Source organism: Leptonychotes weddellii, chromosome 16, assembly GCF_054177405.1.
Source record: "Leptonychotes weddellii isolate Sample4059 chromosome 16, ASM5417740v2, whole genome shotgun sequence".
NCBI lineage: Eukaryota > Metazoa > Chordata > Mammalia > Carnivora > Phocidae > Leptonychotes > Leptonychotes weddellii.
Window position 1 is genome coordinate 41,843,861 of NC_138384.1, and position 23,278 is coordinate 41,867,138.

General features: G+C 54.0%; 1 protein-coding gene across 2 annotated transcripts; it reads left to right on the forward strand.

The window, feature by feature from the left end:
• Positions 1-157: 157 nt before the first annotated feature.
• DEDD2 (death effector domain containing 2) lies at positions 158-16,024 on the forward strand. Of its 2 annotated transcripts, none has more exons than XM_006748279.3 (5): positions 158-304; positions 920-1,288; positions 3,011-3,136; positions 6,383-6,523; positions 14,823-16,024. In XM_006748279.3, the coding sequence occupies exons 2-5, from the start codon at positions 961-963 to the stop codon at positions 15,212-15,214; spliced, it is 987 nt and encodes a 328-aa protein (XP_006748342.1). In that variant the 5' UTR covers positions 158-304; positions 920-960; the 3' UTR covers positions 15,215-16,024. The 2 variants fall into 2 exon arrangements, with proteins under 2 accessions (XP_006748342.1, XP_030875145.1); XM_031019285.2 differs by lacking the exon at positions 14,823-16,024 and adding an exon at positions 12,566-13,568.
• The last annotated feature ends 7,254 nt before the right edge of the window (positions 16,025-23,278 follow it).

The window sequence follows — 23,278 nt, forward strand, 5'->3', positions numbered from 1 at the left end:
GCGGACAGAAGCAACCCTGCATGCAAACAGGTACCAGATCCAACTCAGACGCGGAAATCACTCTCGCTTTGCGCAGGCGCAGCACTGGCGGGCAAGACGCTACGGATGGGGGCGGGCCCAGGGGGGTGGGGCTTGGAAGCTTCGCTCTGCGCTTGCGCCTAAGGGGCGTGGCGGTCGCACCTGCGCGAGTTGGGGGAAGGAGGAGGGGCGAGGTGACGCAGGCGTAATAATAGAGAAGGTGCCAGAAAGATCCAAAACAAGTGGCTGCGGCCGTCGCCCAGGAGTCGTCAGACGCCGGAATCCGGTGAGGATCCAGAGAGGCCCGAGGGCGGCTAGTGGCGGGTAGACGGAACCACTTGTGTGTTGGGGGGAGAGCGGTACCGCCCTAACAGGGCGAGGGGGTCGGGATCGGAGAGCACCACCTGTGTGGGGCGACGGGCTGCTTTGGTCGGTTCCACTTGTGGGGGGCAGAGGGTTACTTTCGGACGCTACCATTTGGGTGGAGCCGCGGCGCTGATCGGACAGTACCAGTGGACGGAGCCAGGGGGCACGTCCGGGCAGTGCTGCCCAGAGTCAAAGGGCAGTTGGCAGGGTTCCCCGGGATGGGCCCCCACGCTGGTTCGGACCGAATCACTTGGTCGGGTCCGGAGGCTGGTTCGGGGCATACCACCTGGGGAGGGGCGTTCGGGCTGGGCCGGCCCAACTGGTGGGAGGACGAGCGGGGTCTAGCGTCTCGACCTGTTACTAGGGGACCTCGGGCGGTACCATTCCTTTCTGAGGGAAGGGGAGCGGCAGAGAAGACAGGGGTGCGAAGGTGGTCCTGCCCGGCAGGACGGGGCGGGGGCGACGCACCGGCGGGGGCGGGGTCCGGGTCCCCGCGTCGCTGACCATTGCCCCCTCCCCACTGTGTGGGTTCTAGGCCCTGGTTCAGAGCTTGTGCCGCCCCCCCCTCCCCCGGGTATGGCGCTGTCCGGGTTGACCCCGGCCCCGAGCTGGGAGGAGGATGAATGCCTGGACTACTACGGGATGCTGTCGCTTCACCGTATGTTCGAGGTGGTGGGCGGGCAGCTGACCGAATGCGAGCTGGAGCTGCTGGCCTTCCTGCTCGACGAGGCCCCCGGCGCGGCCGGCGGTCTGGCTCGCGCGCGAAGCGGCCTGGAGCTGCTGCTGGAGCTGGAGCGCCGCGGGCAGTGCGACGAGAGCAACCTTCGGCTGCTGGGGCAACTCCTGCGCGTGCTGGCACGCCACGACCTGCTGCCGCACCTGGCGCGCAAGAGGCGCCGGCCAGGTATGGTTGAATGGGAGAGTGACAGACTTCCGGTGGGGACGGGGCCTTGTCCTGGCTGGGTCTCCATGGTGGCCTGATACGGACAGCACCGTATCAGCCTGTGTCCCAACTCGCTCCTCCCCTTCTCTCAGTATCAATGAGGAACACAGCAGGGAGGAGGCATGGCTTTGGGAGAGGTGAGTTTGTGGAATTTGGCCACATCAGTGGTGTTTGTGGCCACTGTTTATGGAGGGCTTATTTCATGCGAGGCACAGTGGTAAGCCCTTCGTGTGAACTGTCGCCGTATATCCTCCCAGTAATCCCATGAGGAAGTCCTGTTAGTGTCCTCGTCTTACAGGGAAAAGAACAGGGTTAAGAGAAGTTAAGCAGCTTGCCCACATATAAGAATTGAATCCTGCGTGTTGAGCACAGGAAGTACAAGGTGTTGGGACTGACAGAGTGTTCGTTCCATGAAGCTTATGTTTAGTGGGGGGAAGTAGCCATTAAGGCAGATAGTTTATTTTTGTATAGGGTTATAGAAAGACTAAAGCAAAGTTAAGAGAATACAGAGAGGGGCGCCTGGGTGGCTCAGTTGGTTAAGCGACTGCCTTCGGCCCAGGTCATGATCCTGGAGTCCCTGGATCGAGTCCCGCATCGGGCTCCCTGCTCAGTGGGGAGTCTGCTTCGTCCTCTGACCCTATCCCTTCTCATGTGTTCTCTTTCTTTCATTCTCTCTCTCTCAAATAAATAAATCTTTAAAAAAAAAAAAAAAAAAGAATACAGAGAGTAGGGAGTGCTTCATAGTGAAGGGAGCCCCCCTCCCCCAGATTGGATAACCAGTCAAAACCTTTCTGAAAAAGCGATGTTTAAATGGAGGTTCTACTCCTGCTGTGCGTAGATCTCAGAGGAGAAAATGCCAGGCAGAGGGAAAGACAAGCTTTTCAAGCCCTGAGTCAGTAATGAGTTTGGTATCGAGACCAGCGTGGCAGGAGCAGGGGAGACCGACAAAGCAAGAGCAGAGAGGGAAGTAAGAAGCCACTTCACACAGGGGCTTGCAGATGACACAGGTAGAAAGTTTGGCTCCGAGTTGATGCCCCTAGTCCTGTGAGGGAAGTACTCCTGGAGGAGCAGTTCTGAGGTGAGGAACCCAAGGGTTTAAGGGATAGGAGTCCTGTGTGTGTGAAGGCCTCGAGCTGTTGAGGCCTTGGCTGGGTCATTAGCGGTGCAGTGGCTAGTTCCGGAGGGGGATTCCGAACTTCCCTTGCCCAGAGGAAGCCCTTGGGAATTGGATAACCAGGAGGAGGGCATCACTAGAGAAGAACCGACCGTGTTTTTGGAAGAATATATGTGGAGGTTAGGCTATGGAAGAGAGGTTTTGGGGAGCCTGCTTACTCCTTGGGGGCTCGGAGTGTTGGGGGCAGTTCGAGGCGGCCGGGGGTGGGGGGCGGGCAACACTGCAGGGATCCTGACCATGACTCGGCTTACAGAATCCAACCCTGACAGTTGGAGCTGCTGTAGACATGGTTTGGACAGCCCCAGGAGGTCACGAGTTCGCCTGTCTCTGTAGGCATACAACAACCACTGGGCAGGAAGTGTTTGAGAGGGAGCAGCTACCTGGCCTCTGGGTTCTGGGGGACTCGAGCACCTAGTGGGGCAGGAGTCCCATCTCCAGCTGGGAATTGAGGCTGGGCTGGGGAGGGGCTGGAGGCTGGGAATATTTTTTTCGTTTTTCTCCTTCTGAAGTGTCTCCGGAACGCTACAACTACGGCATCTCCAGCTCTTCTTCCAAAAGGACTGAAGGCAGTCGCCGCCGCCGCCGCCGGCAGTCAAGCGGTACTTCAGACGCCCAGCAGGGTCAGTGGGAGACAGGTGAGCCTCGCTGGTGGGCGTGATGGCAGCGTCACTGTCTTCCTCCTGAGCCCTGATGAACCCTCTCCATCCCGGCCCATCAAGGAAGGGGCCCGAGGGGTCCTTCTGTCTCCACACTCCTCTATGTGTGGTGTTTGTTCTACAAAAGCATGTGTCCGGAAGCAACGAATGCAATTGTTTGTGGTGGTTTTATAGGGCATCTGAATGACATCACGTGGTGGGTAGTCTTCACGTGGCTGGCTTTGCTGGACACATTTCTGAGATTTATTCACGTTAGGTACCTTTAATTTGTTTTTTTGAATTTCCCTGCCAGTTCATTTAGGCTGTTTCCTCTTCCCTAGTTACTAAATTAATCAAGCATAATTTCAAACATACAGAGCAGTTGAAAGATGAGTGCAGTGAGCGTGCTCCTATTTTCCATCTCGATTCAGTAATTTTAACATTTGCCACTTTTGCTTTACTGTGTATATACGTAAGGATGGATTTTTGGTTGTTACGTGTGTGTATATATGTAACAATGGATTTTCGGTTGAACTCTTTGAAAGTAAGTTACACCCATCAGGATACTTTATTCCTAAATCAGCAGGCATTTCCTGAGAATGAGGAGATTCTCCTAGATCACCTCCAGACCATTATCATACTTAAGAAAATAAATACTAATCCTTTGATATTCTAATGTTTCATTTTCATGTCTTCCCAAGATGGTCGCTACTCTCAGGACCCACTCATAGTTGAGTTTCTCTGTGTCTTGGTGTTTTTAAAAGATTTTATTTATTTATTTGAGAGAGAGAGCACAAGCAGGGGAAGTGGCAGGCAGAGGGAGAGGGAGAAGCGGGCTCCCCGCCTAGCAAGGAGTCCAACGTGGGACTCGATCCCAGGATCCTGGGATCATGACCTGAGCCGAAGGCAGATGCTTAACCGACTGAGCCACCCAGGCCTTCCTGTGTTCATTTATTATGTCTCCTTAATCTCTTACTTGAGAACCCAAACTCTTCCCCTGCCCCAGATTTGTTTATTTTCTTCCCATGACGTTGACTTATTGACTTTATTGGGCCACTTGTTTTGTAGAATGTCACGATTGTTTTGGAAGTGTCCGATCATTTCCTTGTGGGGTCCCGGAACTGGTGTATCTCCCGTGAAGCGGGGAGCCCCCACACCCTCACCCTAGGAAACAAGCACGGTAGCAGCCACTGGGCGTTGTTTCTAATTTATGACTTGAAACTCGAAAACCCTGTAAACGTGTGGCCAGAAGAGTAGAGGGTAATTTCCAGGACTGAGAGTTGAGTGAAGTAAAGTAAGGTGCAATAAAAAGTGGGTCAGGAGGTTTGATGAGATTCAGGTTACATGTTTTGGCAGGAATGTTCCTTGGTTGATGCTGCGTGCTTCGCATTGGAGCGCATCAAGAGGCTGACGGTCTCGTTTTCTTGCTGTGAGTGGGCAAGTTTGAATACTTGGTTAAGGTGGTGTCTGCCATATTTGTCCTCCGTAAAGGGACATTTCCCCCTTTAATGGTTAGTCAATCTGTGGGGTGACACTTTGGCACATCCTGTTCCCCAGTAGCATCCCCAGTGGGTTTAGCAGGCATCGGTCATCTCTTCCCGAACCAGTGATGACATTGGTGATCACAAAATGGTGATTTTCTTATTCTTTTCCAATGTCTATTAGCTGGCATTCTTTCGAGACTTTTCCTTTTTTTCTCTCTCTTTCCTTGGGAGGAGGGGGAGCAGCACTGTGGATTTCCGTATAATTATTTATTTACTGTGTTAGAATCCATTAGTCATTCTTCCTGAGGTTCAAATTGACTAGCTCCTACTGTCTTTTTGATGTGGCTCCATCATTCCTTGGACTTCCTGCTCTGGGGCACTGCAAGATGTCCTGCATTCAACTTGTACTTTTCCTTCCCCAGCCCTGGAATCAGCTATTTCCAGAAGAAGTCTGGTTTCTTTTAGAGGCACTGACATTTAGAGACCAAGATCTGGGTGCTGAGTGTGTGTGTTGTTTCTGGGCTCTTTTAGTGAACAGAGCTAGAAATTGCTTTAAAAAAATTCATATTAGTTTTTTGGGGCCCCTGGGTGGCTCAGTCGGTTAAGTGTCCAACTCTTGATTTCAGCTTAGGTCGTAATCTCATTGTGCCCCATCTTTCTCATCTCATGATCTCAGATCAAGCCCGGTGTCGGGCTCTGCGCTGGGCGTGGAGCTTGCTTGAGATTCTCTCGCTCCTTCTCCCTCTGTCCTTCCTGTTCTTGGGCGCACACGCTCTATCCCACCCCCCCAAAAAGATTCGTCTTAATGTTTTCAAAATTAATATACAAAGACTTGTTTCTTGTACACTAAAAATTTTGTTTATTAAAAGTTTTGAGGTAACAGATTTATTTGCTTCGTTTTATGACAGTTGTAGCTTTGAAAGTACAACAGTACTGCTGCCGACTAGATCTACTGAATGAAGCATACCGTTTATTTGTGGTTCTTCCTGTCCTAGGAGTATATCCCACCGAGAATTTACAGTCAAAATGATCTTCCAAGTTACTTGAAATAATTCTTCTCTAGTTCGCGTTACCAATTTTATATACAGCTAGGTTCGTTTCTTTCTGTTTAATTTTATGGTTGGTGTGTTTTTTTGTCTCTAATTTTTTGAGTATGTAAAGTAGTTTTATGACTCAAAAGTCAAAACTACCATATGTAAGAAGGATGTTCTTAGAATCATTTCCACTGGTCCCCAACCCTTAGTGAGTAGGTAACTAATTTCATTCATTTCCTATTTGTCTTTACAGTGTTTTGTCTTGCAAAAAGAGCAAGCTTGTATATATTCTTATTTTTTTTAATGCAACATGTAACAAATTGTAGACACTTGTTTTGCACCTTGCTTTTACTTCACTAAACAGTCTACTGAGGGAATTACCCTGTGTGCTGCTTGCTAGATGTTTACATTGTGTTCACATTTAGACAGTTAATGAGCAATGCCCCAGTGGTCTGTTGTCACGCTTGTTTCCTGGCGTGGCTTGCAGGGCTTTCTTCAGGGTCAGACCTGGGAGTGGGGCTGCTGGGTGGTGGGGTGTGCTCTTCTAGATGACACTAGGTTCTACTCACTGCTCATCCTATGGACCGGGCCACTGAGGCCCAGGAAGCAGAGGGGCTCACCCAGGGTCTCATGGCATGGAGACCAGCCTTGAGCTCTTCTGCAGGCCCCTGCCTCCGTGCTCTACGTGTTATCCCGGTCCTCAGTGTGTCCCATCTTTCTCTCCTCAGGTTCCCCACCGACCAAGCGGCAGCGGCGGAGTCGGGGCCGGCCCAGTGGTGGTGCCCGACGGCGGCGGAGAGGGGCCCCCGCCGCCCCCCAGCAGCCGCAGGAGCCAGCCAGACCTGCCTCAGAAGGCAAAGTGACCTGTGGTAGGTGTCTGTGGGCCTCGGCGAATGCTGGATGGTGCCCGCGGCCGGCTGCTGAGCCTGAGGGGGGCAGACGCGGACACTCGTGCGGAGTGTGGCACACCCAGTGGGGAGGCAGCGGCTTCCGTTCATCATCCTCTCTTGCTTGTCTCTGTCCTGCGTGTCGTGGAAGGATCACGTGTGCGACCTCCTCCAGGAAGCTTTTCCTGATGACCCCTTTCAGTTTCGTCTGTTTTTTCAGTAAACGTTTTTATAGGTTTCCTTACTCTGTAGTGGAGTAACATGTGGGTAAAAATTGAGGATCCTGGGCCAGGCTGCCAGATTCACCCCTTAGCCTTGGCATTTAGATAGGTTGTCTGACCTTGGGCAGGTGGCTGAACCCTTCTGTGTAAAAGGAGGCTGATAGGGTGCTTCCCACCTGGGGTTGTTGAGAGAGAAAACGAATTAGCTTGATAATAGGTTTGCCCCAGTGCCTGGCCTGGGGCCCGTGCTAGGCGCTGCGTACTGGTTGGTGCGTCTTCTTGCTGTTACTGTGCAGTGTGCTTGGGACAGGAACAGCAGTGGGGGCCCTGCCCTTGGGGAGGCGACCTTCTAGTAGGGTGACAGATCAGTGAAACTGAAGCTCGCTTTAGATAGTGCCATGAACAGAGGGTGGGGAGTGGGTGGAGGAGCCCGGCAGGAGCCAAGCTACTGGGCCTGGCAGACCTTGGAGTGGATGGGAGTGTGGATTTTATTCCATACGGCAGGTGTTACCTCGGGTTTTCAGCAGGGGAGCGAGGTTGATCTGACACCTGTTTTTGACGGAACTCTGACTTTATCTGGAAAATTAGTTAACGAATGATGATTTATAAAGTATGTAGAACTGCACTAGGCATATATATTTATGTATATATATATATATATACATATGTATGTGTGTGTGTATATATATATATATATATATGTGGTGCCGTGCCTGGTGTGTGTTTAAATTAAACACAAAGGAAGCAGGGAACAGAGTGAAGAGGCTGGACAGCCTGAGCAGGAGAGGCTGGAGGTCTGGCCCGGGAAAGTTCTATTGGGGGGAAGGCGGAGACTAACTGTGCAGGCTGCCTGGGCCTGCACTTGTGGTAGGCCAGGTGGGTTGTGGGCTCTGCTTTAGAGATTCATGCTTTGACCTTGCCTTCGGGAAATTCCACATGGCCCTGAGGGTCGTAGACGGGCACGGGTGGGTGCACTCTCACTCAGCCCACACCTCTTTGGCTCCCTCTCCTCTGAGTGTCCCATCCACTCCACCGATGAGGCTGCAGATAGCCGTGCTCGGTGCTGCCGGGAGGAACAGACCAACAGAGCCAGCCGATGTCCTCTGACAACCCTCAGCTGCCCGGTGTGACTCTCCCCCGAGGCAGGCAGTCCTGAGCAGAGCCACGGGGCTGGCTGGGCAGCAGAGGGAATCCCTGCCTCCCTAGGGAGCCTGCTGAGCTGAGGCTGGGGAGGGGTCTTGTTGCCTGTGGAGGCTTCAGGTCTCTTCCCCAAGGGCAGGGCTGTGGCAGGGAGGTTGTTACGCAGGGTGTGGCTGGGTCTTGCTGGGAGGACTGTAAGCAGGTCTGACTGCTGACTCACTAGGCAGGGTGGGGCTGGAGGGAGGCTCTCCCCAGTAGGGCCCTGGTGGTTCCCCCTGAAAGCCAGGATGCCTCACCTTTAATGAGGCCCAAGACCAGGGGTGGAAGGAGGCTCCTTCAGACCGGAGTGACCTGCCATTCTTGCCCCCTAGTGTGTGATAGCTGTGGGGCTTAATCCCTAGTCAACTGCCCTCCCCAGAGGGGAAGAATTGGACCAAACTCTGGGTTTCTGAAGGGGAAGGGTGTCTGGAGTACCCCAGGTTTGGACACAGGGCCTCTTGAGTTTCCACACCCCTTTCAGGGCCATCCACCGGGCCCTGGGCTGGGCACGCTACTCGCCTGGCCTAGAGTTTTCAAGACAGCCCTGAGGTAGGGGTGACAGCCCCCACTGTGCAGAGTGGCAGGCTTGCTTCATGCTGTTACTCCACGCGTGTTCTTAGAGCGCTTACTATGCGCTAGGCACAGCAGGGATGGGAGGCGCTTGTCCTCACGGAGCACGTGTTTTGGTGGGAGGAGAAAGTGGACAGAAACTTCAGAGGGCAGCTGAGAAGAGAAGGCAGGGCAAGGGGGGAGGGAGTGATGGAAAATGCAGTTTTAGATGTATCTTCAAGGTAGAGTGGTCTCAGAAGCTCTCTTGGAAGAGACAGCGAGTGTGTGGATGGCTGGGGAAGAGTTTTCTAGATCTGGGGACAGCAGCTGCCAAAGTCAAGTGGGAGTGAGCCAGTGGTGATGAAGGGCTGGTGAGGAATCTGGCCGAGCAAGGGGGCTGCTGGGAGGTGAGCGCAGGAGAGGTGGGGGGCCCGTCTTGCGGGCCGGGGGGCCAGGGCTTTCACTGCTTTACGTGACGGAAAGCAGCCAGAGGATTTGAGTGACAGGATGAGCTTTGCTTTTCTCCCTGTTTCTCTGGAGGAGGGATAGGTAGGCACACCAGCGTGGTGACCTGGTACCCCCTTTATTGTGCCTCAGCCCTTGGCAGCTCATGGGTGATCCTGTTGGACCATCCACGGTGTCTTGGAGTCACTTTCAGGGGTCCTGTTATGTCGTCTGTGGATTTTTCACTGTGTACCTCTAAAAGATCAGAATTCTTGGAAAAATTACTGCACCAAAAACATTAAGTTCCGTACTGTCAAATGTCCAGTCAATGCTCTTATGTTGTCCCATTGTCTCAGAAGTGCTGACTCTCTATGGGGCGCCTGGGTGGCTCAGTCAGTTAAGCATCTGCCTTCGGCTCAGGGCATGATCCCTGGGTCCTGGGATCGGTCAGGCTCTCTGCTCCTCGGGGAGCCTGCTTCTCCCTCTCCCTCTGCCTGCCGCTCCTCTTGCTTGTGCGCGCGCTCTCTTTCTTTGTGTCAAATAAATAAATAAAATCTTAAAAAAAAATAATAAAAAAGTTAACTTAAAAAAAAAAAGCGCTGGCTCTCTCTTTTTAAATTTACTTTCTTTGAGAGGGAGAGAGAAAGTGCACGAGCAGGGGGAGGGGCAAAGGAACAAGCAGACTCTCCACTGAGTAAGGAGCTCAATGCTGGGCTTGATCCCGGGGTCCTGGGATCATGACCTGAGTGGAAGTCTGACGCTTAACTGAGCCACCCAGGCACCCTAGTGCTGGCTCTCGTAAGTCTCCTGGTCTCTGAGATTTCCCCCGCCATGTCAGCTGTCTTTTCCCCCATCTCTCTAACTTTGTATTTGTTGAAAGTAGTTGTCCTGTAGGTTTGTTTTTTTTTTTTTAAGATTTTATTTATTTATTTGACAGAGGGAGACACAGCGAGAGCGGGAACACAAGCAGGGGGAGTGGGAGAGGGGGAAGCAGGCTTCCCGTGGAGCAGGGAGCCCCATGTGAGACTCGATCCCAGACTCCAGGATCATGACCTGAGCCGAAGGCAGATGCTTAACGACTGAGCCACCCAGGCGCCCCATGTAGTGTTTCCTAAAGACTGAATTTTGCCAATTGCATCCTGCAGTCGAGTTGATTGATATGGTCCCCTATTGTCCATGTTTCCTGAAAATTGGTGGTTGGCTTGGAGAGGCTTGATCAGATTCTGGTATGATGTTTTATTTTCAAGTTCATTTCCCAGGTGGTATTGTGGCCTTCCATCGGGAAGCAGGTAGTGAGTGGCTGCTTATCTTTCTCTGATGTTGGTGGCAGCGTTTCCTCTTTGCCTTGATCTTTTAGTTTAGTCAAACCTTATATCTGACATGACGACGCTGGCCGCGTCCCGGGGAAGAGACTAAAGCAGGGGATGGGTGCCGCTGTTGTCCAGAGGAGGGTGGTACTGGCCCTGGAGGGGCAGGGGTCTTTCCATCAGAGCACTCTGGCTGCTTCTCTCCCCCTTGTGCCTGTCCCTTCCCTGACCCCCCACTGGGAATCCCTGCCCATTTCCCTCTGCATCTCATTCTGCCCTAGAAGAGAGAGGGATGAGGTGTGGGGTTGGGGGACAAGAGGATGCTGGGGCCGAACTGCGTGCAGGAACAAGAGCAGCTGTCCTCACTAGGAAGGCATCGCCAGACCCTGTGTCCTGGGGACAGGGAGCCTTTCTGCACAGCTGCCCAAGTGGAGGAGGGACTGTTGCTAAATGCTTGGTGTTCCTGGCCAGAGGAAGCAGTTCAGCCAGCCCCCAGCCCAGGTCACACGGGGGCCAGACGCTCTTCCCACCTTGCTCCTCACGGACACACGTGGCCCAGTCTGTCCACTTGTCTCCATGTCTGCTGCATCTGTCCTGGCCCCTTAGCCTTCCCTGACCCCTGCCCTGGCTCTGTTCCTCCCGCCTTACCGCTTCCGCAGTGCAGCCCGAGTCATCTCGGCGTGAGCTCACGTCCTTCCTGAGGCCCTCGGAGGGCTCGTTGTATGCCAGGCACTGGCCTCTGCTCTTTACTTGCAGCCAGTGGTGTAATCCCCAAAGTGACCCCTCGAGAGCAGGTGCTGGGTGAGGTTTTACGAGGGAGGCCATTGAGGTGCGGGGGGGGGTGTGGTTGCCTCGTGAGGCCCCGTCCCTCCAGTCATCCCCTGATGCCCTTCTCCTCCACGTGGTCCAGCCACCCCGGCCCCTAGCCTGTGAATGCCTCAAGTTCATTTTCTGCTTCTGGACTTTGATGCAGGCTGTTCTCTTTTCTGGGAAAGCTGCTCTTCCTTCTCCTTGTTTTTCTCTCTCGACCTACTTCTTCACATTTTACTTCCAGTGTCATTCCTAGAGAGGTTCTATCTGATCATTGCAATCTAAATTACACCTCGCTCTCTCTAATTTTCTCTTGTGGCCCTTGGGGTGTCTTTTAATTATAGGTTTCTGTGTGTCATTGTGTGAGAGGCAGCAAACAGGACAGGGGGAGTTACGAGCTCAGGCTCTGGAGCCAGGCACCCCGGTTGGAATTCCAGCTCTGCCATTTCCTGCCTCTGTGCCCTTGGGCAGGTGACTCATCCTCTGTGCCTCAGTTTCCCCATCTGCAGAAAGGAGGTAATAGCATCGCCTTAGAAGGTTGCAGGGAGAATCAAGGGGTCAATAAATGTGACGTGTTGCCAGTCTGCAGTAAATACTCTATACACGTCACCTATTGTTCTTTGGTTATTTTGTTGAGGACTAAAGGAGAGATGGAGCTTGGTGCCCCTGATTTCTGGCCAGGGGTGGCGGGGTGGCTTCAAGTAACACAGGTCTTCTCCTCTTCCCTCGTGGAGTCTCCTTGTCCTTTTTCTGTGTATGCCACACTGTTGTGTTCCAGACCTGAGGTTGGACTGTGGTCTGGGGAAGGTGTTCGTCATTTGTCAATGGGGATAAGGAAAGTGCTGTGGGGATTTAGGGCCGGAGATCGGGAGAGCCCTTGGGTAGGGCCTGGCCCATGAGAGGTGTTCCCTAACTGGGGTTCCATATATTGCAGGCCCACTGGTGGTGGGGCATGCATGTCACCCCACATTCCTGGCACTTCGTAAATAGATCTGTTGGATGGAAGAATGGATGGGACACACACTAGTCCGTCCTGGTCCTTTCGTCCTTCCACCCCCCATGTTGGGGGTAGGCTCTGAACAGTTTCTGCCACAGGTTGAGTACCGACCGGTGCTGAGGAGAAAGGCCATCTGGGAGGGTTTCACCCGCTCGGGATGTGTGGTCCTATGAGCTGGGCCTTGGTGAGTGAGTGGAGCTGTTGTGGACAGAAGAGGTGGACAGATCATTGTGTGAGTAAGGCTTGTGCTGGGGGCACTGCCCTTGTGACTGGAGGCAGGGCAGGGGAGAACGCAGCTGGGACTGAGGGAGGAGGTTGACTCAGGGGCCCAAGTGAGAGAGGGTCAGGCCTACGCAGGGGCCATGGGGTAGAGAGATGGGTGTCTAAATCGCAGTTCCTGTTTCTGGGTGCCTTCTGTGTCCTAGGACTTGGCGAGTGTTTCATGAGTTGCTTTTTTGAATTCTCATGACCACACCATGCAGCAGGGACCTCTTGTTTGTCTGTTTATGTTTTTCAGATGGGGAAACTGAGGCTCAGGTGAGGTCACATGCCCAAGGCCCCACAGCTAGAGAGTGGCAGAGCCGGGACTCGCCTCAAGGTCTGTCGGACTCCGCTACCTGGCTCTGTGCCTCTGCCACTGAGCTGCCCCGTGTGGCCTTGGACAGGTGCTGCCCCTCCCAATCCCCTGCTCCCTGGTCTACACCACTTGAGGGCATGGTCAGACAGTCAGGGGAGTCTAGGCTGTGGGGCTGAAGGTCTTGTGTAGTTCCTAACATGGAGGGAGCCAGGCCTGAGTGCCGTGGGAAGTCCTGGGCCCCAAGGCCAGGTTGGGTTCCCTGGGCCTCGAGCGGAGAGGGTGAGGTTCCCTCGCAGAAAGAGGAAGGGTTTGGGGTGGGAGGAGGAAGTGGGTGGTACTGAGAAGTCATCTGGGGGAGTGGGGACCTGCCTTCCACCTTGTGCTCTGCTGCTGACACCGTGTGTGGAAGGCGAAGGAAGTCAGGCACTTGGCACTTCCCTTTCCCGAGCTTGTTTCCTCATCTGTCCGCCGGGTTGCTTGTGGCCCCCGCCCCCACAGGGCCGGTCCGGCTGAATGGCGGGGGTGAAGCATTTGGCACATCGGAGCTGTTGGTGGCTGCCCTTCTTGGAGCACCCGTTGGGCGCTGTTTGCAGCGCTAGCCACTTTCCATCCATTGCTCTCACTTTAATCCTTTCAACAGCCTTTCAGAGTGGAATTCCCAGGTTCCAGCAAGAACCTGGGCTCAGAGAGGTGCTGACTTGTGCCAGGTCACACAGCAGTGCCCGAAGACTCCTGGGTTAGAATCGTCTCCACTGGCCCAAAGCTGCCCTCTGGGGCACAGGACGCTCAGTGACGTCTGTGGAGCCCCTCCACGCCCTGGCCGCGCGACCTTGGGCAGATTCCTTCCCTTCTCTTTGCCCCCGTTTGCTCACCTGTAAATTGGGGTGACAGTAGGGCCTGTCTGACGGGGCGGTCGTGGATTAAATGAGTTCGTATGTGGGTAGTGCCTGTTGTCCTTTCCAGCTTGTAGCTGACCCTCGCAGCCGGTGTGGTGTCGAGAGGGGGTTCTGTTAGGAGCCTGAGTCACGGGTAGAGCTTTAATAATCCCACACGGAGGTGATCCGCCTGAGGTCACACTTACAGGGACAGTCTAGAAAGTCCTGGGTCCTGTGCCCTGCGCAGAGCTGCCCCCTTATTTGGGCAGGTGTGGGCAGGGTCGTGAGTAGCAGAAACTCAGCTCAGACTGGTCTGAGCAAAAAGGGAATTGATCTTGGCTGAGAATCTGGGAGTTCCAGAGCTTGCGTGAGGAACTCCGTTTTTTTCCTCTCTGTCGTGACCCCGGGTAGGCCTCACGCTCTCCCCTCCTGGTGGCCAAGGGCCCCCAGCAGCTCCGGGCTTAGGGCCCATCATCTTAGCGGCCTCTGAGGGAAGAGGGCGCCTGCTGCCAGCAGAGCTGGCCCGGTCCCAGCCTTGAGACCCCTGGGCGGCGCTCGCGTGCTGGGTGTGGTGGCCCCACAGGAGTCTCACTGAGGGCAGGACAGGGTGAGCCTGGTTGCCAGGCAAGTCCATCAGTCCAGGCATGGGTTCTTGCACAAATATATATCGAGCTCCTACTGTGTGCCCCAGGGCTACACCAGTGAATAAAACAGTCCCTTCAGGGGGCTCACCCAGGGAGACAGGTGATAAGCCTGACAGTATAAGGGAAAGCACCGAGATTAGAAGGTGGTAAGTGCCTTGGGAAGAAAGGGAGCAGGGTCTGGGGGACTGGGAGTGCCGGGGGCCGGGGTGGTGGTGGTGAAGTTTTAAATCGGGAGGTTAGGGGAGGCCTCATTAGGAAGGTGGCATTTGGAGGAAGTGAGGGAGCAAGTGCTGCGGGGCGGGCCAGAGCATCCCCAGCTGAAGGAGAGGCAGGGCTGAGCAGAACCTGCCTGGTGGGTAGGGGTGCAGCAGGGTGCTGAGGCAGGAGTGCAGCACGTGTGGGGAGAGGAGGTCGCCGAGGTCGCCGGGACGGGAGGTAACAGAGGCCAGGCCCCAGGAGAGAAGCCAGGGGAGGGTGTCACTGTACTTGGGTGTGGTTACCACAAGGGGGAAGGATGTGGGTAGGTGCAGTGCAACCCATGGGGCAGTGGGAGGAGCCTGTGGGAGGAGGCTCTGGGTGGGAGGAAGGGGTTGCGGGGCCTGGTCCTTTGAGCTGGTCCCTTGCACCGCCCTGTGTGGAGCGTTGGCCCCTCCCTGACCAGTCCCTCCTTCTCCGCAGACATCCGGCTCAGGGTGCGAGCAGAGTACTGTGAGCACGGGCCTGCCTTGGAGCAGGGTGTGGCCTCCCGGCGGCCCCAGGCGCTGGCCCGGCAGCTGGACGTGTTTGGGCAGGCCACAGCGGTGCTGCGCTCCCGGGACCTGGGCTCCGTGGTGTGCGACATCAAGTTCTCCGAGCTCTCCTATCTGGACGCCTTCTGGGGCGACTACCTGAGTGGCGCCCTGCTGCAGGCCCTGCGGGGCGTGTTCCTGACTGAGGCCCTTCGCGAGGCCGTGGGCCGGGAGGCTGTCCGCCTGCTGGTCAGTGTGGACGAGGCCGACTACGAGGCTGGCCGGCGCCGCCTGCTGCTGATGGAGGAGGAGGGAGGACGGCGCCCGACTGAGGCCTCCTGATCCTGGACCTGGCAGGACTGAACCCACCTCCTAGCCTCCGGGCCACTTTCTCCCCCGGAGGACATCCATCCCTGCCCCTAGAGGACTGTCACTTCAGCAGCCCTGAGGACTGGGACAGATGGCCTGGCCCCTTGACAGACTCTCCCACAGGATGTGGGCTCTGAGGCCGAAACCACTTCCACCTGAGTTTCCTTCCCAGCCTCCTCCCAACCCTACCCTCTGGTGTGTTCCCTCAGCTTCAGGAGGCCAGGGACTCAGGCATGCAGATCAGAACGGGAGGGAGGCATAGCTACACATTCACCAAAGGCCCCCTGCACACCGTGTTCCTGACTGTGGGCTGCGTGCACGCATGCACACGGCCCCCCTCTGGAATCTCCCCTGGGCTCCTGCCTTGGCCTGCTCCACACATGTCTGGCCTAAGGGCTTCTCTCTCAGGATCTCTGATTTTACTTCCCCCAACCCTGGACCTCAGCCACGCTGGGCACTGGGGCTAGGGTGCACACGGGGCCTGCTCACCTTGCCCACACATCTCTCTAGCCAGCCAGGGCTCTCTGCCCAGCTTCCATACACAGACCTGGCTCTCCACATTCTCCTCGCAACAGTTGGACGCAGACTTGCACAAGGACCTGCACCCGGAGTGTCACACGTGCATTGCAGCAGCATCAGACCAAGTGTGTTGTTGCCCATGGGGCCAGGATCAGAAACCAACTTCCTTCTCCGAAAGGGAAGGCAAAGGCTTGGGGCTGATGAGAAAGGCCTTTTATAAATGGCGCCAATAAAACGGCCCTAGATTGGGGCTTAGGGTGGGCATCAAGGCTCCCTAGGACTCTTTCTTTATGCGCTGGAGGAAGGAGCTGATGAGGACCTGGGCCTATTACCAGTCCTGGGGTTCCTGGCCCAGTATCTGGCTAGAGGAAGGGCAGGATGCTGGAGCATCATCTGCCGCTGCTACCACAGGCCTGCCCTCCTCTCTGGGCCTCAGTTTCCTCATCTGTCAAAGGAAATACTGCCTTGGAGTCATAACCTTTCCCAGCCCCATTTGCATATGCTTTGCTCTTGTTAGGTTCCTGGGAGTACAAGTGTTTTTATTTTATTCCTTGAGGTGCCAGCTATCTAGCCCAAAGCTTTGGAAACCAAACTGGTCATGAGCTACAGTTCTCTGCCTGGAATCCCTCCCCAGATGGCTCCTCATGCCTTCTGGACAGTCACCTCTTAAATCTGGACCTACATTCTTCCTCCCGAGCCCAACACTGCTTCCTGCTCCCTTGTGGCTACCGGAGGTTGTGGCCCCTTTCCCCACCCCTTGTTTAAGGGCTTAGGAACTCAGGTTTCTTACACAATAACCAAGGTTTTCCTTCCTGTGGGGGAAGGGAACCGGGCTGGGGAATGGGGGTGGGTGAGAGGGGGTGGGCAGGGACTGCTGGCCTTTCTGGGGAAGAGGTGCTCCTGCCCACATCTGGGAACCTAGACCCCCGGCCTGTGTTGGTGTAGAGGGACACTGTGGCAAGTCTAGGGGTGGAGTCCTGACCTGCAGTCAAGACCTGGTCTAGCTAGTTGCTTTTGACTTCAGACTATACCTTTACTCTCTGGAAGGGAGCTAAGGTCTGCTGGGCACCTCCTCAAGATCTATTTAATGCTTAGCTTGTGTGAAGTAGGGATTCTACCTCCATTTTTGACAGGAAATGGGCTTCAGAGCGGAGGAGGTGACTTGCCTGGGGGATAGAGAAGCACTGAGCTCCAGAGGCTCTCCCCCCTAGTGGACGCAGGTTGGGGAGGCAGGTGGGGGGTTTCCACGCCCCTTCTCTCCGGTTGGGGGACTGTCCTTGGTCTGGGCGGGAGTAGGTTTTCTCTTCAAGGTTTGGGGCTTTCCGTACTTGGGGGTGGGAGCTGCTGCTGGTCCTGCCTCGGCTGGGCTGAATCGCGGAGTCGGCCTCATCATTGAGCTTTGAGGCTTGTCTCTCCGCCCCTTATGAATGAGGGGCCCAGCCCCCTCCGGGGAGAGATTCAGGCCCTGTCCACGCGTCAGTTCCGTGACATGGGCCCCGCCCATGGCCCGCCCTCCCCCATTCTCGAGGCCCCGCCCACCCCGCCCTCTTCAGCCGGGGGTCCGCCTCTCTCGCCGGCACGCGCGTGCCGGAAGTAGAGACGCCTAACCGCGAGGCCGCGGGAGGCCGCGCAGGCGCAGTGCGTGCCAGGAGTCGGCGGTGGCGGGAACCTTGAGGAGATGTCTCTCGCCTCCAGAGCTTACGTGAGCGCCTGCGCTGTGGAGCTGGCCTGGACTTGCCAGAGCCCGCGCCGGACACCGGGGTGACCGACACACCCCTGAGGCCCAGAAGTGGGTCAGACCCAGGCCATGAGGACAAGCCAGGGAGATCCAAGAGCTTCAGGAGTCGATGAAGGATTCTGTGGGGCAGGGCATGGACAGGCTGCGGCCAGGCGAACTAGGGGCCTGTGGGAGCTCAGAGGAAGGCAGGTTTCACAGAGGAGAGGAGCCCCGAGCTGGCTCTTGAAGGATGAGTAGGAGTTCAACAGAGTGACAGAGAGGGGCCTTCCAGCAGAGAGAACAGCTCCCGGGAAGGCCTTAGGGAACGTGCCTGAACGGGGTGCAGAGAGACGGATGGACAGGCAGAGTCAGAGGTAAGTGGCGGTGCGGAGTCAGCCACCCCCTCGTTGGCACAGCGGCCATCTGCCCCATCGGGCTGGCCACGATGACAGTGACAGTACGATTAACTAGAAGGTGGTAGATGAGGCGGGCCCCGTGTGGCTCCGCAGCTCCTGTGCTGGCGGGCGAGCCACGCCGGGCCCCCGGGCCCCCGCGGGTCACAGCCCAGGGTGGGCGGTGACTGAATAAGCAGCAGAGGCTGGGGGAGCCCAGAGGACATGAGTGGAGGTCCCCAGGAAGGCCTCGTGGATCGGACCCCTGTTCATTCTGTTTAGAATCAACACCACCATCATATGTTTTAACTGCGAAATAGAACATTACGAAAAGTTCGGACAACGGATAGATGGTGTTAGTGCATTGTAAAACACCTGTGCCTCCCACATTAAGAAATACCGTACCCCCAGGGGCGCCTGGGTGGCTCAGTCGGTTAAGCGTCTGCCTTCGGCTGGGGTCGTGATCTCGGGGTCCTGGGATCCAGCCCCGCATCGGGCTCCCTGCTCGGCGGGAAGCCTGCTTCTCCCTCTCGCACTCCCCCTGCTTGTGTTCCCTCTCTCGCTGTCTCTGTCAAATAAATAAATAAAATCTTAAAAAAAAAAAAAAAAAAGGAATACCTTACCACACCCCAGAAGCCCCTCACCACCCCACACCTGGCTGTCATGTGCTCCCTCTTGACCACATTCCCCGCCCCCCCCCACCACTTCCCCTAGCTGGGAACACTATCCCACCTTTCACAGTAATAATTCCTTGCCTTTTTTTTTTTTTTTTGCTAGTTTTATGTTCCTCGATGATGTAGTTCATTTTATCTCTTCTTGCACTTGATATAAATGGAATCGTACAATATATCTTCTGTTGTGTCTGCTTTCTTTTGCTCGGTGGTGTGTTTGTGAGGTTCCTCCACGTGTCTGTTAGTAGTTAACTCATTTTTATGAACATCCCCCAAGTACTTCATGCATTGCACTGTTGGTGGACATTTAGGTTGTTTCCAGTTTGGGGCTGTTATAAATAAGGCTGCTGCGAACATTGTTGTGCATGGTTTTTGGTGAATGAATGCCTACATTTCTGTTGGGATATACCGGGAAATGAAACTGGTGGACATGCATATGTTCAGGTAGATACTGCCTATGTTAGTTTCCTATGGCTGATGTAATAAATTACCACAAATTTGATGGCTTAATACAAAAGAAACGTATTCTCTGTACTTCTGAAGGCCAGAAGTCTAAAATGTTCACTGGGCTAGAATCAAGGTGTCAGCAGACCCATACTCCCTCCAGAGGCTCTAGGGAAGAATTTGCTTTTTGCCTCTTCCAACTTCTGGTGGCTGCCAGCATCCCTTGGCTTGTGGCCACATCCCTCCAATCTCTGCCTCTGTGATCACATTGCCTCCTCTTCTGTCTGAGTCACGTCTCCCTAGACCTCCCTCTTATAAGGATGCCTGTGATGGCATTTAAGGACCACCTGAATAATCAGGATAATCTCCTCATCTCAAAATCCTTACTTTAACCACATCTGCAGAGGTTTTTTTTGCCATCCATGATCACATTCACAGATTCCAGGGATTAAGCCGTAGACACCTTTTGGGGGACATTTTGCAGACTGCCACATTGCCAAACTATTTTTCTGAAGTGTACCAGGTTACTCTCCCACCAGCACTGAATGAGAATTCTTTTTGCATCCTCTCTTTACACATCGTCATCAACACTTGGTATTGTCAGATACTTTAATTTTGCCAATCTAATGAACGTGTGGTATCATTGTGGTTTATTTTTCTTCTCCCTGATGATTAGTTTCTGCTCATTCTTGAATGACAAGTAGGAAGTCTTTGGTGGATAGAATGGGCAAGGGTATTACAGATAGGTGGAATAGAATGTATGAGATCTCAGGGAACATTTGTCTTTTTTTTTTTTTAATATTTTATTTATTTATTTATTTGATAGAGAGAGACACAGCGAGAGAGAGAGCACAAGTAGGGGGGGTGGGAGAGGGAGAAGCAGACTCCCCACTGAGCAGGGAGCCCGATGTGGGGCTCAATCCCAGGACCCTGGGACCATGACCTGAGCTGAAGGCAGACGCTTAATGACTGAGCCACCCAGGCACCGCTTGTCTTCTTTTCTTTTTGTTTCTTTTCTTTTCTTTTTTGAGAGAGCGAGTGAGGGGTGGAGGCAAAGAGAGAGGGGAGACACCCAGTGTGGAGCCCGATGTGGGGCTTAATCTTGACCCTGAGATCATGACCTGAGCCGAAATCAAGAGTTGGATGCTCAACCGACTGAGCCACCCACGTGCCCCTCAGGGAACATTTGTTTAAATTGAATAAGAGGTCTTTTTTAAGGCACTAGGTTATTAAAAGAGAATGCAGAGAGATAAATGGGACAAAGTCAAACTTAAATAAGATGGTCCAATATGAGGCTCTGGCTGGGCAGGGAAGGGAGAGAAGCCAGGAGGGGTCTGGCCAACTGGCCCCAAACAGAGAGATCACGGGAGTGGAGCTCTCTGTGAGCTAATCTACAGGTGTGATGGCAGTGGGGGCCTGGGGGCCTGGAAGGCAGGTGCTGGGATCAGAGCTCAAGATACTGGATTTTGAGCTCGCAAAACAGTAATGGGTTGTGGTTAAAACCAGGGCTTTTTGATTTGGGACCCAGAGAGTCCTGCATTAGCATCCTGGCCCTACCACTTTACTAAATGTCACCCAGAACTGTGCTCCTTTCCTGACCCCCCAAATCATTCAACAATCATTTGCCCATCGTCTGTTCTGGCTACTACAGGATGGGTCAGATCCAACCCCTCCCTTGACAGGCTCTGGCTTAGTGGGGGACATGATCACTGGGGGCATCTCAAAGGGACATACAAGGAGCTGTGGAAGCTCAGAAGGGGCACACACTGACTCTAATCTGGCTTCACGGAACTCGGGCTTCCTTGAGGCTTATGTCTTCAGGTTCTACCACCCTCAGTGCCACTTCCTCATTGACATCTGTTGACTCTGGTCACTTGCCCTCATTCCTGAAGACTCTAGCACCTCCTCACAGACTGTATCTCTACCCCATGCCATGGTCCTACTGGAATACTTAACCTCCCTGGTTGGAGGGAGGTTGATGACTCAGTCTTCCAATTATCTAGCCTCTTGGTCTCCTTCCACCTCATCTCTGCTGACCTTCATCCCACTCCAGCCATTCATTCCCGTGACCACACCTTGGACTTAGTCATTACTTGGAAGTGCAGTGCACATAGCAAACATTTGCTGAGCATTCATACCACATGTCAGGCATAGTGCCAAGTGGTTTACATGTGTTTACCCTCACAAAAACCTGCAAGGTTGGTATTAGTAGCCTCATTTTAAAGGTGAGGATGCACACTAAGGAAGGTGACGTCACTTCCCTGGCTGATGCATAGTGAAGTGGCAGGGCTAGGATGCTACACAGGATTCTCTGGGTCTCACATTAAAAACCCCTGGTTTTAGGGGTGCCTGGCTGGCTCAGTTGGTAGAACATGTGGCTCTTTTTTATTTATTTATTTATTTATTTATTTATTTATTTGAGAGAGAGAATGAGAGAGAGAGAGAGAGCACATGAGAGGGGGGAGGGTCAGAGGGAGAAGCAGACTTCCTGCCGAGCAGGGAGCCCGATGCGGGACTCGATCCCGGGACTCCAGGATCATGACCTGAGCCGAAGGCAGTCGCTTAACCAACTGAGCCACCCAGGCGCCCCAGAACATGTGACTCTTGATCTTGGGGTTGTAAGTTCAAGCCCCACGGTTGGGTGTGGAGATTACTTAAAAACAAATAAAATCTTTAAAACAAAACAAAAAAAGCCCTTGTTTTAACCACAACCCATTACTATTTCCATGCCTGAAATCCAGTATCTTGCACTCTGATCCCAGCACCTGCCTTCCAGGCCCCCAGGCCCCCACTGCCATCACACCTGTAGATTAGCTCACAGAGAGCTCCACTCCCGTGATCTCTCTGTTTGGGGCCAGTTGGCCAGACCCCTTCTGGCTTCTCTCCCTTCCCTGCCCAGCCAGAGCTTCATATTAGACTATCTGATCTTTCTCGCTAGCTCTCTAATAGTTAGGGTCCCAGCAGGAAACAGAGGGCATCACAGCTGGGATTTCAAAGATAATTTAATGAAGGAACTATTTGCAGAAGTGTGGGCAGGGTTGAGGGAACCAACAAGGGAGGTGAAAGCAACAGGAAGCTGTGACCACCCTTAGGTCTGCAGGGGTGAGGAAAGGAAATGGTACTACTGGAGCCCAGCAAGAGCCATGGGACATGCCTGAGAGGCGCTGAAGTGAAAGGTAGAGCCACGGCCAGAACCACAGTACTGACACAGAACTGGGAGTAGGAGAAGAAATATCCAGAACGGTGCTTTCTTCTCCCACTCTAACATCCTGCTGGTGCCTCTGTGGAGGTCCCAGCTAGATGTCAGACGGCAAGGGAGCCCAGGGGATGTTGTCCATATGGGTAGAGAAGGGTGGAGAGTGGACCTGGAAGGGCAAAGGGAAAATGACCAGCACACTCTTGATTGCTTTACGTTGCCTCATCTAGCAGCATATCCCTAGCCTCAGTCCAGGTGGTTGTGACCTGTTCAGAGAAGGATGGTGGCAAAGTAGTCCAACTTCTTGGCCAGCCTCTCTCTGTCACCACTCTCCCACAATTAACCCCTGACACTACCCTTTCAGTCTCAACAAATACAGTTAAGGCGAATCAGTTGTGATTTCTTTCAGCTTCTTATTCAAACCTATAGGTATCCACACCCAGATTTCCTTCACTTCTCCAGGCTGTGTTGCAGGCAGCCTCTCCACCCGTGCATTACCCAGCCCATCATGACTCCCAGAGCATCACTCCGTCATCCTTCCCTTCTCTGTTTCGATAGTCCTTCCTGCTCTCTCTTCCCTCTTAGCCTATACATATGTCCAAGTTTCTACTGCCTTAAAAACTAACAAAGAGCCTCTACCTCCTTCTACCTCTAGTGCTTGTCCTTTTTCTCCTCATCCCATCCAAAATTCTTGAAAAGATATGTATGAGTTAGGGTTCTTTGGCTGCAAGCAACAGAGACTGACTTGTGAGCTTAAGCAAGAAAGAAATTGATTAGAAGGAAATGAGGGTGGCACACAAGATGGAGGGAGAGACTGAAGAGCCCCGCTTCTGAAAGGACTTGAACCAGGGCAGTGGCAGGGATGGAGACAGCAGGAAGGAATAACAGTTTCCTCAGGGCCCTGGCTGCCGCATGAATCAGCTCCAACCAGGTTCCAGCAGCAGGTCACGTAAGCTCACGATTCAAATTCCAGGGAGAGCCTCTGATTGGTGCGGCTTGAGTCACGTGGCCTCCTCTTGGCCTGTGGACAGCTGGGCATCCTGACGGACAGTCTCATGGAATCGTATCTGGTAGGCCAAGGGTGGTTACTCAGAGAAA

Bases quoted from the DNA above. Each gene is read 5' to 3' on its own strand.
- DEDD2 (XM_006748279.3), top strand. From the start codon at position 961: ATGGCGCTGTCCGGGTTGACCCCGGCCCCGAGCTGGGAGGAGGATGAA. The intron at 1,289-3,010 runs GTATGGTTGAAT...CTCCTTCTGAAG, and splicing joins GCGCAAGAGGCGCCGGCCAG to TGTCTCCGGAACGCTACAAC. The intron at 6,524-14,822 runs GTAGGTGTCTGT...CCTTCTCCGCAG, and splicing joins AGAAGGCAAAGTGACCTGTG to ACATCCGGCTCAGGGTGCGA.